Raw genomic sequence first — 19,203 nt, forward strand, 5'->3', positions numbered from 1 at the left:
TATGGATATTTCATCTTGAAGTCACCAGTCTCAATTCAAAATTTCAGAATCCTAATTAAAATAGATTTGATTCATTTTGTCTGGACTACACTACCAAGTAGTTGATTCAATTTTCTCTGAGATCAGAAAACATGCCAAAGGTATACCTTCCTCCTTCAACTTTAATACAGCATTTAGCTTTTACATGGGAAGACTGAAAAGGGATGAGAATTTGCTATTAAACCTGATTTTAAAGCACTAACAAGTACTTCAGATCCACATGAGCTGAATAATTCAGACATTAAAATCTCAGACATCTGAATAAGTAACAGGCAGGAGTACTTATGATCAGCGAGAATGGGTTTCAGGTACCAAAATTACCAGCTCCGGCATTTTACAAAGCAACAGAAGCACTGGCTGCCGAGTGATACATGTTTTAATAGCCACAGTTAACCCTGGGAATGAGGATGTCTCAAACTTGTATATGTATTAATAAAACCATTATTATTCTTTTGGTCACTGCTTTCTTTATTTAACAAACACCAATATAGTTCTTACTATATTAGTGCCAGGCACAGTTTTAAATGCTTTACAAATATTAACTCAATTATTCCTCTTAACTTGATGAGGTGGGTGCTATTATTACCACAGCAGATACAGACAACTAAAGAATAAAGAGTTTTAATACCTTGCTAGCAGTCAGATTTCACTGTCCTCTTTACGGGTAGGGGACTGCAGTGAATTAACTAAACTCTCCTACTTCAGTAATCATGGTCTTAAAATCTAGGTGTGTGTGTGTGTGTGGTGTGTGTGTGTGTGTGTGTGTGTGTGTTTAAATCATCAAATAAAGCAGTTTGGGAAAGGCTCTTCTAAAAAGAGATTTCATTTTGAGAAGTCCTTTGCTTCCTCTTCATACTTTATTCATGAAAGGCTGGACAAGAGGATTGCAGAGTTTTCTTTCCATTCTAAAATTTGGTGACATCATATAGTACAGACTCAATGACATGATAGAAACAGTTCTTGGAAGACTTAAAACACAAAGTCAGTCTGGATTTTATTATTCTTAATCAGTAATACCTTTGCTTTCTATTAAAAGCCTTCATGTGTCTGGCATTAGCTCTGCCCTAGTCAGCAGGTAACACAATATGATGCCACCGTCTACAGTGATTAGTCAGGGACAGACAATAGCCCTCCATCTCCTAGAGGAGGGATCAGCACACCTTTCCTTTCAAGTAAGATAATAAGATAATAACCATGTTTCCTTTTACGGGCCATAGTGGGGGGGGGGGGCCTTTCATATATTCTTGGAATGTTGTCTCTGAATAGTTTTTGAATATTATCCTTTAAAAAACATAAAAACCATTCTTCGCTCTCAGGCTGTATCAAAACCCGCCATGGGTCAGACAGTAGTTTGCAGACCCTTGAACTGTCTTCCTCCAGATATTCATTCAGCAAAATTTGATCACCTACTAAGAGCTGAGTACCACGCAGTAATTAAGGTGTTGAAGCTCACATTTACTACAGGTTAGGAATACAATCTGGATTCCTCCACCAACTTCAGTTCTACAAATAGCAACACTCTGGTTACCTCTACAACTGAATTTAATGTTCAAGTGACCAAATGCCAAGCATTCTTAATACCTGCCAACTGAAAATCAAAAATTAAATGCTACCTCCCCCCCCACACCCCCCCCCACCCCCCTCCCCACCCCGCCTCAGTCTTAGCAAGTGCCAAGGTAAGAAAGGTCTGCAGCATGACTCCAGTTAGCAAGGCTTTTCCGTCTCGGAGTTTTACAGACTCCTATTGCAGAAGCTAATTTTAACTTCTGCATTTAAGCAAGTTTGCTAAGGAACATTTTCATGTTTTCATCCATCACTATCAACAAGTCTAAAAGGGAAAAGCATCAACCTTCCACATTTTAGAATAAACTGCTTTAGCAGTAAAGACACCTTTGTCATGACAGAATTCAGATACTAACACACACACAGGCTAAAAATAAGTCCTAATTTGGTCATTAAGTCACCCACAAGGCTCCACTCCCAGGTCAGCAAGGAGAGAAGCCCAAGACTTCACACCTAGGCTATCTAAGGGACTCAAATGTCATTGGACTTGCTTCTTGCAGGACACTCTTCCTAAAAGCCACGTTACCCAAAGGCAAAGAAAAGAACAGAGGGAGGACTAAATGTGGAACAAGTGACCGACAGGCACGAAGAAGCATGACTAAGGACGGAGGCAGACAGATAGACATACACATTCTCCCTCTAGGGGAGGCATGTACACCCCGGCTCCACAGAATATTGCCGTGCAAGTATGTCAGGCCAATGTTGCCGAAATTTCCCATTTTGAGAGAGAAACCAGAAATTCACATTTTTATGTATCACAGAATTTTTAAATATTGCAAAAAATTTTACATTTCAGGGGCTCCAAACAAAAATGTTAAGTAAGGTTTTCCAGAGAATACACCATCAGAGAGAAAGGAATGGTAGTTAAGGACATGCATCTAGCAATTGCACAATTACTGGAACTGTTACATAATGAAAGCAACTAACTTTTTTTTTCCTTTGGCAAATATATTAGGTCAGTTAATCTCATCACAATGCCAAAAGTTAAGTGCTATTATTATCCCCAAAGAGCAAACCGAGACAAAGAACAATTAAGCAAGTTGCCAGACCAGAGGTCACAGTGGTCTAAAGTTTATCTGACTCCAGAATCTATCTGCTGTGCCATACAGTAAAACCACCTACAGAGTAACCATTATTAATGGAAATTTGTCACGAATGTGCATGCTGTCATTTTTAAACTCAAAATTATTTGACCTTTTTTTGACATCTACAGCCTTATTCATTGGTATCACTTTGCCTACATTTTCCCTAGTCCATTTCCCTTCTAATTTTTCTGTGAGCCAGAGAAAGCAGAAACTGTCAAAATGTGTATGTTAATAACTATATAAGAGCCCAAGAACTGAATTTCAAAGTTCTTCTGGGTCAGCTATTTCTGGAGTGCAGACCTTTTTTGGCTCACTTTCAGATTTAAGAACTGTATTCTGGAACATTATGAATGCCTGATGTTCAGACAACTATAGCTAGAAATTTTCTTACAATTTTAACATATTTTCACTGAAAGTCACGGAACTGTCATACTGAATCCAGGCTTTATCACCCAAAGCTGTGTTACAGAAAAATAAGAACATTTGCCTAAAACACATGGCATCTGGTAAATAAAATTATTAGATTTTTTTCTTGAGATTTGAGGTTTCAAAAGCCAGGATCCCACTAATGAAACTTGGAGCCTTACTCATGAAGCTCCAAAGCTGAGCCCAGTGGGGACTGTCAAATATCCTCCTTTTACAACAGGCCTGGTGGTAGTGGGAGGAAGGAGTAGGGGGAAAACAATAGCCTGGGGCTTAGAGTTTAATGCCACAGCTTTCAAAAACTGTGATTCTCCAGGCAATATCCACAGATATTCCAATATTCCTTCCTTTCCCCAACCCCCCTTCCTAGTAGCAAGTAAATTTTATAGCTCCCAGGTGGTTCCAATCTGCAGCCCAGACTGAGAACCACTGTTTTAAAATGAACCCAATCAAAGATCCCTCACACATAAGAGCAATCACAGAATTAAACCTTAACTAGATGGTCTAAATATGTTCAACTACCTTAAACTTGTTTTCTGGTAGTCATGGATCTTATTTAGAAGTTAACAAATATCACTGGGTTAATAAAATTATCCTGCCTCTTTCTGACTTCTCAGAGACTAATAAAGTACACCAGGCTAAGAAAAGGCTACATACACAGCTTTTGCTACTTAATTTTACTACAGAACATTCCTCCTTTGCTTTCCTTTCATTCATTCTCCTTTCCCCACCTGATGTCTGGCACTCAATGGAACAAACCCCTTTAAGAAATATAACCTTTAAAACAAATCCTGAACGCTGGACAAAATATTTGGCTGCAGTGAAAAACTAATGTTTGAAATAAGTTCTACTGAATGGAATTAGATATATTTTGTTAGTAATTCTGCCATATTTGACTAAAATTAATCCTTTGGGAAATATATTGTTGCTACATCTGTGGACATGTGAGATCTTCTCTAGGACTTAGAAGCTTGTAATTCCCTGCAAAGGAGCAAAACAAATTGAACTACTGCACGGGAATTTAAAAAGGAGAAATTGCAAAAACATGTCTTATTTGTATCTGTCCAAGTCAACTGCCAAAAGGAGTCTTAGGCCAGGCACAAAGATAACCACCATCTCACATCAGGTCTTTTTCAATAGGCCTGACTGCTCATGAACCTTGAGAGTTTTGTTTTGTTTTTAATCACATTTGAAAGAATAGGCTCCTCTCTCTCACTGTCAAGGAAAAAAAAAAAGTAATGAGCAAAGGGATGAAAAAGTTTCACATGCTAAGAATAGTGGCTCTAAAATTTTCTAAGGAAGAAGGTTTCAAATAAAAGTAATGGTAACTGTGACCCAGAATCTAGAAATGTAGATTATATAAATTTGAGGGCACCAAATTTATGAAGGCAGTGAGTTATAGAGAAACCTCTTTCAAATTTTTGTTTGAAAGCTATTATTTTAAATATGCCACAGAGCGTGATACCGTGTGTATTTAAGAACTACATTTAAGAACTTGTAAATGAGACTCCCACTCATTTTCTTGAATTTAGGGTGGTATCCGTTTTCCTAATGATGAATCATACAAAATCAAAGTAATTCCAATTAGAAGCTGGTGCTTATTTTGGGATGAGCACTGGGTGTTGTACGGAAACCAATTTGACAATAAATTTCATATTAAAAAAAAAAGCTGGTTCCTCTAAGTTTTTTGTTTGTTTGTTTAATTTTGAGAAAGAGTGTGTGCACACAAGCAGGGCAGAAGCAGAGACAGACAGAGGATCCAAAGCGGACTCTGTGCTGACACCCAACGTGGAGCTCAAACTCAAGAACCATGAGATCATGACCTGAGATGAAGTCAGATGTCCAAATGACTGAGCCACCCGGGTGCCTGTGGTACTTGTAAGTTTTTGAAAATTCAGTGTTATTTAACAAATTCATCTGGAAACTGGAGAGACCAGGACTATTTATTAGCAAACTTTCAAAACACTGAAAATCTAAATATAGGAAATACAATGAATCAGTCTAATAGGGCCAACATTTCTCTTATACTGAAAAAGTAAAAAAAAAAAAAAAAAAAAAAAAAAAAAAAGAGAGAGAGAGAGAACTGCTTGCTTTAGGGAGAGAGAATAGGGCTCCCTATTAGCTGCTGCGGCTAAAAGGCAAAAAGTAATAGAAGGAAAATCATTTTCTTTAAAAAGAAAACGCTTTCTATATAAACAAAAACTGTGGAGGACTAAGAGTGGTAAATGCTCAAGAATCTATCTATAGAAAAGGAATACTATTAAGTATTTTTTATAAAGAGCCAAGAGTGTCAAGATTTTTGTCAGCTTTTTTCAATAAGAGACATTTTAGGCAAGTATCCTGTGTTTCTACATACAGTACCCTTATTCAGTGGAAACAAACAAATGGAATGTGTACCACTCACATACAATGACATTAAGATTTTATTTTAATTAAAGGGGGTCAATTTTTAATTTTTAATTTTAAAGGGGGTCAAAGGGTAAAAAGAAAAAGTTTATTGGCTTTGGAGTTACCCTACGTACCCCAGGACAGGAAACAAAAAAGAAAGAAAAGGTTTAACTGAAGTCCCCCAAATAATAGAACCACCAGGCTTATCAAGGAAGACCCTTTGTGTGTATTATCAGAATTTACAACTGAATTACCAAGTGCTTCATACCCATCACCTTCGCAAAGGTAGGGAGAAAAAGACACACCCTGCCTTTTATTCTTTTGCCTCAACAGGTTTTGAGACCTAAATGCAAACAAAGTTCATTCTATATGTTAGTATATGAAGCACCAGTTACTTGTTTGGAGCCCAGGAAGAATCACCACCTGGCAAGTCATCAAGCAGCTTTCCTTGAGCTCTGGGATTGCCAAAAAACACTACTAAAGGAAACCATTCAAGTAACTTTTCTTTTTCTCTTTTCAGAAGTACTGCTAATCTGTAAGGAGAAAAAGTAGTAAACTATAATTCTAACACATGTCCTTTTTTCCCCCCAACATTAAGAAACAATGTTTGTTTTAAAAAAATAAAAAACCCTCATAAAAATAAAGTGTTTCACAAACTAAATCTGCCTCATTATGTGCCATTTTCTGCTACAAAGTCACACATATAAAAGTCACTGAAGGCAAAAATTTATCAAGTTCAGTTTCTCTCACTTATGCTAGCTCCATCGTGAATAACATACCTGCTTAAAACAAACAAACAAACAAAAAAAAACAACAAAAAACCAAAGACCTGAGGTAATTTTCAAAGGAAATTAAAAATTGAGCTTTAACAGCAAAATGAAATAATTCATCTTCTAGAAGTAACTTATTCATATAATTTCCTCATCCTATTTTCACGTATCTGTAATTTAAAAGGTGTTTAGAGTATTTCATCAAGCCTCCTCTAACATTTTCATGCTCTTCTAGCCTTTGCCAAGTATTTCCACACATAACTGTCTACGCCTAGAAATGTATATAGATGACAATAAAATCTGAAAGAACAGAATTTTCTTTTGACTAAAGACATGTGGAAACTTTCAATTAAAATTTGTAAAAACTGGAACATAACACATCATTCCCAGATCAATTTGTTTTATTTTTAAACAGATTTCTTTAAGAACATCTTTTAGACATACAGAGCGCTGCCTTCATGGCTAAACTGTGTAAACATGAAGGATGACTTTTGGTTTCTATGTGTTGCAATTGTTATTAAGTCTATAAAAACAATGACTCTCCTCTATCAAGCTTCATAATGCTTTTGTTTGAAGTCACCCCCCACCACCAATTTTTGACTGCTAACTTCAGAGATGGTCCTTTGCTGTTTGAAACTTTTATCACTACGTATAGTGTGTTTTCTCAACCAGTTCCCACCCACAACCACTTCCTCTTAAACCACACTAGTACCTTTCTCCTCAATGGTTTACACGTTCTATCTACCCCAGCTATAAGCTATAATATAGCATATATCACTTCAATGAATAGGAACTGGCTTTTTGTGGCACTCATATGTACAAGGTTCTATTCCACTTACTCCAAAGGATTTTGTTATTTTTTCCCTTTGAAAGTAATTAATCAAACATCCCAAATAACACAGCCATCATAGTTTCATTTACAGACTGACATCAGATAATATCAAAGCACTACTGCAGAATGTCACTAAAAGCAAGCACTCTATAAATACAAAAGAAATATTAATAAAAGGAAACTAAATGATTTTCCATTAATGCCATTAGTAAGTAACTGAGATTCCCAGTCCGACGCTGAAAGGACACAGCTGAAAATAATGTCCATCTACTGGCTTATTAAAGCTAAGATGTTTGTCAAAAGCACTGAGCATTTAAACCTATTGTAACCTGTTCAGAAATTGCTTCACTGAGTCAAAAGGCCCAATCACGGTATTGCTATGATATCCTTGGTCTGCATGATAAATTGCTATCTCGTACATATCTCTCACCAAAGAAAAATTATAAATACCACCGTAGTACATTTCTACCCAGGCTTAGACTGGAAATGAGTCTATCTTAAGCATGATCACAGACAGTAACACACAAAACACAAATGGTAAGTTCTATGTAAAGAACTCAAGTCTCAGTGCTTAGAACTCATGTTACAAGGTGATTTAGTGCTTGCTTTGAGTCAGTGAACTCCAGGAAAGTTTATTTGCAAGGTGAGACTCTAACAGTCACTCTAGCAAAATCCAAAAACTGAAGACTTCCAGTAATTACTAACTGAAGATTAGTTGAGGTGTTCCAAGTATCAGAACTTTTCCAGAATAAACATTTCGGGAAAGAGTCCAAGATATAAAATAGCTTATGTGTGTATATAAATCACACATAAGCTAAGAAATTAAGTGCTAGACTCTAAAAGAAAGGCAAAGAGATTAAATCACATTCTGGTATCAAATCTAATCTTCATTCCTACAGTGAAAATTCCCTTTAATGTTCTCACTTTTTTTGTTGTTGCATTTTTTAAATTTAATTTTTTATTTTAATTCCAGTACAGTTAACATACACTGTTATATTAGTTTCAGGTGGACAGTATAGTGTTTCAACAACTGTATACATTACTCAGTGCTCATCATAAATGTATAATTTTCCCACTTCTCATCTTTATCATCTCCAAAAGTATGAATTTCTAAATTATTTTCCTTTAAAAAAGAATAGTACTTTCTTCCATCTCAAATAGTTGATTGGATTCTAATTTTTGACACTTAAGTTGACAGTACATCTTTGTCATTTGATTTCACTACATACTTGTCATTTAAATATGGAAAAGTAGAATTTTACACTCCAGTCTTTTGATATTGAATTCTATGTCAAAAATGAAGAGCAAATAAACTTACCTTCAGAGAATCAACTAAATCATCAACTAAAAAGAGGCGTCTCAGTTCTTTTATCGTGCAGTTCACATGACCAAGAGCAGAATTACTGTATTTCTGAACCAACTCCTCAGATATAGCAACTTCAGATTCCAAATATGCCCTGGAAAACAAAACACATCCTGTCACTGATCAGAGTGATTTTTCCTGGATGTCTGTCAATCAGCAATTACATATCTGTAAAAAAAGACATTAACAAAATACTTTACCATAAAAAACCTACTCTTTCTAAATGAAGCACAATGTAAAAATTCACCAAGCAATGGGCAGATTTCATTGATATGCACACTGTCAGCTGAGGAGCACAGAAAAAAGCATTTGCTTTCAAGTCAGACTGACCTGGGCTTGAATCTTAAACTCTGCCACTTACTTGTCTTGTGTCACTTTGGAAAGTTACTATCATGAGGAGTCACTGAATAAAGTGCTTATTAACACAAGCAGGCACAAAGAAGCACTCAAAAAATGGTAGTTATTATTAAGGACTTGGTTTTTTTCTTCAAGCCGACATTAGGCTGTCACTGGGTTTTCCTAACAAAGATTCTATCTGTTCCCAAATACTACACACTCGCAGCCTAACTTTCAGGGGAAACTACCCAATATCTCAAGGCCCAGGCTGTGAAATGGCTGCCAGAAGTATAGTGCTAATGCTAGTAAAACATAATAGTTACTGCCCTTTTTGATGCCCTAATCTATACTAAGATAGCTGGAATTGTTTTATTTAAGAAGAGAACTGTAATGAAGAAGAAAAGTCATCTGCAGGAATGCAAGAACTGTTTTATCAGTTATTGTTTCAAAGCAGCCATTTTATCTTGGCAGAGTATAACCAACTCAGAAATGCTAAGAACTTTTCTATCTGTCAGAAATAGCTACTTATAACCCCAGTCTCCTCATCACTCCCCCATGTCTATGGATACTAGCTACTCATACTGGAAACAACAGTCCTCTGACAACTCCTTATCCTATAGTTTCCTTCTGTAGTATGTCCCAACTATGTCCCTTCATTTTTACTCACGATGCTAGCACTCTAGTTCAAGTGTTCATTTATTTACAACTCGGGTATTCTTATCTGTCTCCAAACCAATCTCTAATCTGTCTGCATCCTAATCCATTCCTTCAGCCAATGCCAGATCAGTTTTATTTGAGCTATCCTAAACAGTGCTATTTAGATTGACCTCAGGTAGGAGTTAGGACACTTGCTACTATCTAGATAAGGTAACTTTGTGGTCATTTGACTTCTCAGGGTCATGATTCCCACTTGAAAATTAAAGAAACAGACCTTCTTATAAATCTCTTCAGGCTCCAACGTTTTGTGATTCTATGGTTCCAAATTTTCAACCAGAGCTCTCCTCAGCCTTTCCAACCTGATTTCTCACTACTCACTATGATGCAGCCAAATATGAGCCATTCATCAAACATTTTTTAATCTTACTGCCTTTGTTCACCATACTGTTTTCCCAATCCACACTGCTCTCCTCTCACCTCTAGTAATAGCATATCTAGTCAGTTAGCCTGTCTCAAATCTCACCCATACATGAAGCCTCTGTGGCTCCTTCTTCTCTAAGGCACTATTATGCAATTCTAATGCACTCTTTTGTAGCTTTCTTTTGTAGCAGTATTATAGTATTGGCCATATCCAGCCCTGGAAATGTGTATACTTGTACATTTTCCCTACTAAAGTATAAACTATTAAGAACCAGGAATATATCTTTATTACAATGGCATAGCACTCAGCCAACTTTTATTGATTAACCAGCAAATATCAAATTGTTATTATCAAGTTAAAAATTATCAAAGACTCACATCTACCCTTAAATCAGCAATAATTTATTTGTATAGCTTTAAGAAACACAGAACAGAAGCAGATAGAGCTTGAAGTTGGTATTCTGTTCCTTTGTACCACTGCTCTTATCCTTGCTGAAGACAAGACGCCTGGCAGGCAGGCACACATGTGGCCCTCTCAACCAATGAAGTCCCATGGATACTTCCATTCATTCAACCGGCACGGACATGATAGTATAACCCCACGCCAGCACCGCCAGCATCTTGTCCAGTGACCATAGGTATCAAATACAAACTGAAGGGTGCCACTGCTAGCAGTGTGACTGGGAGGACTTACAAAAACTGTCCAACAGGATTAAACTGGCATGTTGGCTGAATTTATAATGACTATAAAAAAGGCTTCTGAATGAAAAATAAAGTGTTTCTAAGGAAATAAAGAATAAGGAAATCACTAGGTTTTTCCCCAAAAGTCTTCTTTAAAATCAAACAACGTCTGAAATTTATATCGTAGATAATTTAGAAGTTTTGGCTTGATAATGTTTTTATATATTTCAGTATAACTAACTAAAAACCATATTCCTCGGGGCGCCTGGGTGGCTCAGTCGGTTAAGCGTCCGACTTCAGCTCAGGTCACGATCTCGCAGTCTGCGAGTTCGAGCCCCGCGTCGGGCTCTGGGCTGATGGCTCAGAGCCTGGAGCCTGCTTCCGATTCTGTGTTTCCCTCTCTCTCTGCCCCTCCCCCGTTCATGCTGTGTCTCTCTCTGTCTCAAAAATAAATAAACGTTAAAAAAAAAAATATTTAAAAAAAAAAAACCATATTCCTCTATGATTTATGGCATGATATGGCTCTGCCATTAATTTTGAAGCTGCAATTTCAAGTTACTGAACTTCAAGTATGTTTCCCTCTCTGTGAAGTGAATAATACCATCGGTCTCATTGAGTTTTCAGTACAGAAAATTCAGTCTGTACATAAATGGCTAGGGACATAAGAACCATTCATCAATGTTGGTCTCTCCCTAAAACTTATGTAGCATCATTACTTAATACGAAGAGAGCTAGAGAGAAACAAATAACCAGTCTTTACAATAAGCAAAATGATGGAGCTCTCTTCTGTGAAGTGTGAAAATCAGTTTACATTTACATATTAATACCAACTAGATAACGTTCTAGGTAGTTACATACTCATTCATGCCCACATAGATACTTGCCTTACCAAATAGTTTTTTAAATATTCAGGATCCATTTGAGTAAAAAAAATTCCATATACAAAACAATCAGAGACCATTTCAAAGCCATATTTAGTGAGATAGGAAATCAATCCTCAGATCATTTGGACCTAGTTTTAGAGAAGCCTTCTTCAAAAAGCTCCATCTTGAAATCAAACACAGAACCAAATAAAAAAACGTAATATATAGGGTCATCTGAGAAGCTAAAAAGGCAGCATCAATGGGCACAAAACCCTAGAAAGGGCACATGAGAGAGAAGATAAAGATATGTGGACTTCATCCTGTAGTGAACAGGGAGCCCATATGCCTAAAAATACAATAAAAGTGGTATTTGAGAAAAATTAATCTGACAACATCCATAAAAGTCAAAGTAAACCAAAGTAACCAGAACCCAATTTGGTAACAAGTGAAGTCCAGCCAGAGTAGGCAAACTTTTTTGTAAGTATTTCAGGCTTTGAAGTCTATATGGTCTCTGTCACAAGTATTTAACCCTGCTATTAGAGCATGATGAAAACAGCTAAGTGACGGAATATGGCTATGTTCTAATAAAACTTTATTTACAAAAGCAGGCAGCAGACTGGATTTGGATACAGCTTATGGACTTGTGGTCTACACTGAGGAAGCAGGGGGAAACAACACAACATAGTTATCTTCTTTATGTGAGATGCTAACAAAGATAACATCAAAATTGGGAGACTGACATGAGGATAATAGTGGTGTACTGATAGAAATTGACAAGTCTGAGAAAAAAAGGTTCATTTAAAGACATAAGGAGTTAGTGGTTGTCAGGAGCTGGGTAGGAAGTGACTACCAATGGGTACAAAATATCTTTTTGGTGTGATGAGAATATCTGGAATTGGATGGTGATAGTTGTACAATTCTGAGACCATACTAAAAACCACTGAATTTTATAGTATGTGAATTAAATCTCATTTTTTTTTAAGTGAGGGAAAAACATGGTAAATCTGAAGTGAGGGCAGAAGACCCAAACTGAGGTTTGTCCCATTACCAGTTAGATATGATGCTAGAGTGTACTTGTAAAAAATAAGGGCAGAAGATGATAGTTTAGAGACAAGAAGCTAATACAGATGCTCACCAAAGGGTAATACAAAAGTATGCCTTAGGGAACAAGAAGAGGAAACTAGATAGAGAAGGGATGGTAAGACAGCATTATATAAAAACATACACTGTTGGAAAGAAAGGTATTTCTAATATCAACATGAAAAGTATGCAGTAAAGAAAATATAACTTTCACCAATCCTTACCATGTTAAAAAGATAGCTTCCAAAGTAAAATTAGGGAACCAATACCTAGTTCTAATAAATATATATTACTAACACACAGCAGAGTTAAGCGAGTAACACACAATCCCAGTTTTCTCCATCATGAGCCCATGAAATGACCTTTAATCTCAAAAATCTCAAAAGCAGATGCTTTTGGAATAGGTTTTGAGCAAAAATCTACAATTATCTTTAAACAGTAAAAAATGCATGCCTGTAATTCTACAAATAGAATGAAGTCTCAAAATTAATCCTGTTTACAGCGTTGCCAACGTGTGCCTTGTTTTCCAGACATCTCACCTGAATGGGTGGCCTTCATCTGATTTCTGGATAGCTTGGATCACACCCTTATATATCCTAAAGCTGATAGTCACAGAGAGCAGGGCCAAGACAATGTAGGCCGTTACACTCACAATGCTGAATACTGTCAATGAAAGCAGCAGGAACAGGCTGGCACCAAACACTACTCCAGTCTTCTTAATGTCTCTCCAGTAGAGGAGGTCAACAACTAAAAATTAAAAAAGAAGAAATCTGAAATTAGAACATTATTTTATCCATTTGGATTTGGCACACTTATATTTGCTCCACCTATAAAAATAAAAAGGTCTCTAAAGTACAATCAAAACCTAAATTGTTAAACAAAAATGAACTTTGTAAGCTGCATTTTAAACCCATCTAAGTTGTAAATTAGAATCATACCTACATCGATTTCTATTTACCATCAATTTTTCTCGTGCAAATCTATTTTCCTCGTGTCCAAATCAGTCTGGCTAGACAAGACTGTTCCATTCTCAAGCCCAGTACAGCAGACTTCTAATCCAAAACAAGGTTTCTTAAAAACCATCTTGAAGGCTTTCAAACTTTGTTCAATGCAGGATATAAATACAACTAATTGAAAAAAATCTTAACACACACTCACTAAAATAATAGCTACTTCAGTGATGTAAAAATGTATTTATCTGCAGAAAAACCACTAACTCAAAAAATATTAAGAAATTAAAACTACAAAAAACTACGCAAAGGTGTTCTACAGTTCTTCTTTTAAGAAATCTCTCTTTGAGGGGCACCTGGGTGGCTCCGTTGGTTAAGTGTCCGACTTCAGTTCAGGTCATGTTCCTGTGGTTTGTGAGTTCGAGCCCTATGTCACAGCTCTGAGGTGTCAGCACAGCTACTTGGGAGCCTACTTGGGATTCTCTGTGTCTCCCTCTATCTCTGGCCCTCCCCTTGCTCATTCTATGTCTCTCTCTCTCTCTCTCAAAAATAAACATTAAAAAAAATCTGTCTTTGGGAAACATAATAAAATTGTAACCTAACCTGGCTATCATTAAAACAAAAATTTCCTATAAAACACTAAAGACAAAGGGAAACAGCTTTTGGATTACCTGAAAAGCTACTTCTCTGTGAGTGTAGATAAATATAATGCCATAAAAATTTAGGTGTAAAGAAAAAGAGAAAAACTAAATGTGCTACACTGTTATATAATGTTTATTAATAGTAAGGAGTCAGACAAAGCCAAACTTAGCAAGTTTGCTCTTGGCCTATGGTCAGAGAGCCACTGGGGATCAAATAAGCATAGGCCCACGTTCTTAAGCTCAGGTTATGTACAACCCACAGAGAATTCTGCAGTGTGCCCAAGAGCTCTTGAATTCACAGGCAAAACATAATTTGTCTATGGATTGTGAACAACAGGGGGAGGGGTGATAATCTTACAGTAAAATAAATATGGATATATTCTTGAGTAGAATTTTTTTTTAAATTTTTTAACATTTATTTATTTTTGAGAGAAAGAGGCAAAGCATGAATAGGGGAGGGGCAGAGAGAAAGGGAGACCTAGAATCTGAAGCAGGCTCCAGGCTCTGAGCTGCCAGCACAGAGCCCAACGTGGAGCTCGAACTCACAGCCCGTGAGATCATGACCTGAGCCAAAGTCGGAGGCTTAACCGACTGAGCCACCCAGGTGCCCCTTCTTGAGTACAATATTAAATATCCATTAGTTAGTTAGTTAGTTAGTTGTTAGTTTTTAAGTGTATTCATTTATTTTAAGGGGAGAGGCAGAGAGAGAACCACAGGCAGGCCCCCTGCTATCAACATAGACCCCTAGGCAGGGCTCAAACTCACAAACTGTGAGATCATAACCTGAGCTGAAATCAAGAGTTGGACACTTAACTGACTGAACCTCCCAGGAGCCCCTTAAATATCCGTTAATGTTTAATGTAAAGAAGGTAACAAAGAAAAACCACATTTCCAGGAGCTGCTTTGGTCTTGAGGCTCTCTTAAGTATGTAACTGTCCTTTACTGTTAGCAGTACTTCTGTGGGGAAAATTATGCATGTGAAATGTGAAATGTAAAATGTTAAGATCATCTTGAAGCCCTGAATTCCTGTTAGTATATATATACCATGAGTACTGATGAACAGATTTTAAATGCCCATCACAGTCTCTGACACACAGTGGGAGCTCAACATTCATTATGGTTGGGAAGCATTTATTCTACTCTCCTAACCATGATTTGATTCAAATGCTATTAATTTAATATTCTATATATGATTTATAGCTTTGTTTTCAGACTTTGATTTCATTTATTCATTTTCCCCATCTCAAGTTCATTCCAACCCTGCCTAAAACATCTGCATCAGTTTTGTTCTATTCAACTTGTTTCTACTATTGTACCAATACATTAGCACAACTGAGAAATAACCAGAACTTGAAGCAGTGTACCTATGCTATCAAAATGATGTCATGAATAATATCATACTGAATAAAGAGATAGCAAGTGATGCTAGGAGTTTTATGACATTCAGCAAACATTTATTGAGCTGATACTGTTCAAGAAATTCAACCTAGTAGAATGAAATAAAAACCTAAAAATGGGGATGTGGACTTTTCTTTAAGGCCCTGTCTAACTCTACAACACTACAATTCTAGGAAGATCAGACATATAAAACAATGACAAAAATAATAAAATAACTATTGCACCACTATGAGAATTCATCAGTAAAAAAAAAAAAAAAAAAAAAAAAAAAAAAAAAAACTGGAGGAAACTTTAAGACTGTGAAAAAGAAGCTGAGCTGGGTCCTAAAGAATGGGGAGATATAGAACATATAAACATGCAGGCCTCACTGTAAGTCTCTGCTAGGAATGGTTCTCATACTTAATGCAGTTTTTTAAAACAGGGTATAGTGAAAGAGTAGAGGAAGCAAATGATAAAGACTGCCCTTGGTAATGTAATTCTTTCCTGTGAAGCTCCCCTGTGCCCCAAGCCAAGCAATTAGACTCTAGTGTTGTTATCACCTACACTCCGTACATTAGCTATATGACCTCAGGCAAGTCACTAAAATCCCTCTGTACCTCGTTTCTCCATCTATAGAATGTATATACAAATAGGAAGGATCTTATTGAGATATTGTGAGGATTAGGTGAGAAAATGAACTAACAAAATTTTTCATTAATAAGATAACAAATATAATGGACATAATATAGTGCACAGCATATGATAAATTCTTAGTAAATGTAGGGCTGTTATCTGCTGTTATTATTATGAACACCATCACAGTCACTATCACCAATCTTATCCAGGTGTTAAATATGAACAAAAAGAAAAGAAAATTTCAACCTTATGGTTAACTTGTAAGTTAATGAATTGTATTGCTGTTATAAACATGTTACTTTATAACCCACATGGAAAAGGATTTTCAAACTTATCTAAGATTTCACTATTACTGAACAAATAAAAAGCATCCTAGAAGAATCAGCAAGTAAAGTACTTTATTTTTCTACTAAAGCACTCAAATTTTTAGATGAACAAATACTGCTTTATAAAAATGTAGGATTCTCAATGTGCTCCAACATTTATTAACCTTCAAAATCACCACTGGTGATAAGCTAAAATAAATGCAGATATCTTCACTATTCCTTACTATCATTAGAAACTATTCAGTAAGACCTGATTTTATTAAAAGGAATGATTTCAGATTTGAGATGTACAATATCAATGACTAACCAAATTACCTAATATAAGAGTTACTGTCTGAACAGTTTCAATGACTAGATAAGAATGATTTCTAATTGGTCTATAATTTCTATATAGATATGGCGGGAAACTGCCCATGGCTGGGATTCAAGAGAACCACAATCTAGTACTGGCTCTGCAACCGTACAACTTTGGATGAGACTTCCAAGTTCTCTGGAGCTCAGTTTTATCATTAGTAAACAGGGCATTAGATAAAAGATTTTTCTTTTCCCTTCAGAAACTAATAAACAGTTAGTACAAAGATATACATCAGTCCTACATTCAAATTCCCAATCAGTGGGTCTGAATTAATGAGATTTTATTCATGTATTATCTGTGCCAAATATAAATTTTAAAATATATTGTTTTTTAGATCTAGATTTTCAGGAGGGGCTTAAATATGTTTATTCATACCAGTCTTTTAAAATGAATCTTAACAAAGACACTTTGCTTTTATAAGTGTCAAACAACATTAAAACTTTAGGAAAACAATAAATTCTTATTTCTACAATTTTTCAAGCAATTATAAACCGTATCATTAAGGTCACAGTATGAGAAAGGCTAAAAAAAGAAAAAAAAAAAAAAAAGAATGGAAAGCTACAAACCTTTTAAGGCTGACAGACTGAAAGATGTTTCAGAAATCTCTTCCAAGTTGCTGATCTACATTCTCCACACCTCCCTTTATTTCCGGAGTCAGTATGTACCAGGCACTTACATTGTGCTAAATACTACCTATAGACTATATAACATTATCTCTTTCAATTCTTAAAACCCTAAAAGGCAGGCTTTCAGACAAGAGAGAGCCAAGCTCTTATATATGACTGGACAGATATCACTTAATTAGTAAATGGTAAGAACACCGATTTCAACACAAACTTCCTATTGATAAAACTCATATGCCCCATGTATAATGCCAAAATGAAGGTTCAGCACATTAATGTCCTTCAAAATGTCATGCATTTGCACACATAATGAATAAGCAGTGTTGGCAGATAATCACATGTGAGATGAATAACAAAGGCCAGGAAAGTCAAGGTAAGACTAACAAGAGATGTTGTTAATCAATGAGACAAAAATTTTAATGTGAATACTTAACCAATGGTTAAATCCAAAAGGGAGGAAAGAGCTCTATTCCAACATACCTGAAGGTACCTTCCCATAGTAGAAAACTATAATTAATCAAGTTGTGAAAAACAGCTTTTAAAAGCCATGTGAATCTAATTAAGTAAAATTAGAAAATGCATCAATGCAAAAGAACATTATGTAGTCCTTAAGTACAGTGATGCAGAACTATATCACCAAAGAAACATGTCCATATTGATAAGTAGAAACAAAATGTTAAAAAAGATTCATCAAGTAAAATTTTAAAAACTTAGGGTAACCATGAAGTCTGAATGGATATCTAGCAAACACAGTTTTTACCCCCGGGTCTAGACTTGCTGCTTTATTCCTTTCTATACCATTTGAAATTGTCTCCCTTCAATGGCAAACATGAATTACTATTATACTTAAAACTTTAGCAGTATATAGCTAAGCTGTTAACATGGGGCTTTGGGTTGAACCAAGTCAATTTCCCCCAAAGTTCATCATCTTGAAATAGTCATGTATAAGGTGTAGTAGTATTCAGTGATTACAGCCTAAAATAAATTTAACTGCATGAAGGTACAGTAAACCCTAAACTATTAGTTTCCTTCTGCCTATCATGATTCCTAGAAATAAGGTCTTTTCAAAAACTGGAAAAGCTTTGAAAATCACACATGCAAGCCTCCACAGATTACATGAACATATGCAAATAGCTATACAAGAATACTCAAAAGTAGATATTTTGAAAGCTTTGTTGAAATAAGCCCTAGGGATGTGGTGGTGGAGCTGCAGACCCTCAAGGCACTGAGGAGGAAAAAAGGGAAGAAAAGCCAAGAGAGTCAAGACAACTAGGTACTGAAAGTCACACAGAAGACAAAAATTAATATAACCTACACTAGGAAGGGCTGAGAGGCAGTCTACACTGTTACCAAAGTCATTGTGCAAAATAAATTTTGTGCGAAGAAATAAATTTTGTGTAAAGAAATTTTAAAGATTGTTAATGAAATTAAAGGATGAAAAAATATTAGATTATAAAAATATTAGCACACAGGGCTGCCACCTTAAGTGACATTCTTCAGTATTCCTAGTCTCTTGGATTTCCTTAAATTGGTTTTAATGAAAAAACTTTGGAAGATTAAGTTTATCCAGGATTGTTTATTTTCAATTATAAGGGAGTAGTCACAAAGTTTTAACAAAATTCTGAGAAATATATTCAAATGCTATTGCGTCTAATATTCATCAAAAGACTTATATCCATTAATTAATTTAGACTATAGACCAATATCCCTTATGAATACAGACACAATAACCCTCAGCAAAATACAGCAAACTGGATCCAGCAACAAATAAAAAGCTTTATATACACCATGGCCA

The 19,203-nt window shown here is 35.9% G+C and overlaps 1 protein-coding gene across 4 annotated transcripts in view; it reads right to left on the minus strand.

The window, feature by feature from the left end:
- The window catches only part of RTN4 (reticulon 4), a 72,581-nt gene that overhangs the window by 2,630 nt on the left and 50,748 nt on the right, over window positions 1-19,203 (minus strand). For all 4 annotated transcript variants that reach the window (XM_019422826.2, XM_053890699.1, XM_053890700.1 and 1 more), the window contains 2 exons: window positions 13,040-13,247; window positions 8,419-8,557 (listed from right to left, as the gene is read on the minus strand). In XM_019422826.2, coding sequence (XP_019278371.2) covers window positions 8,419-8,557; window positions 13,040-13,247 — 347 coding nt within the window. The remainder of the gene's footprint in view (window positions 1-8,418; window positions 8,558-13,039; window positions 13,248-19,203) is intronic.

This window comes from Panthera pardus, unplaced genomic scaffold (genome assembly GCF_024362965.1).
Source record: "Panthera pardus isolate Hobbes unplaced genomic scaffold, ASM2436296v1 HiC_scaffold_25, whole genome shotgun sequence".
In the NCBI taxonomy this organism is placed as follows: Eukaryota; Metazoa; Chordata; class Mammalia; order Carnivora; family Felidae; genus Panthera; species Panthera pardus.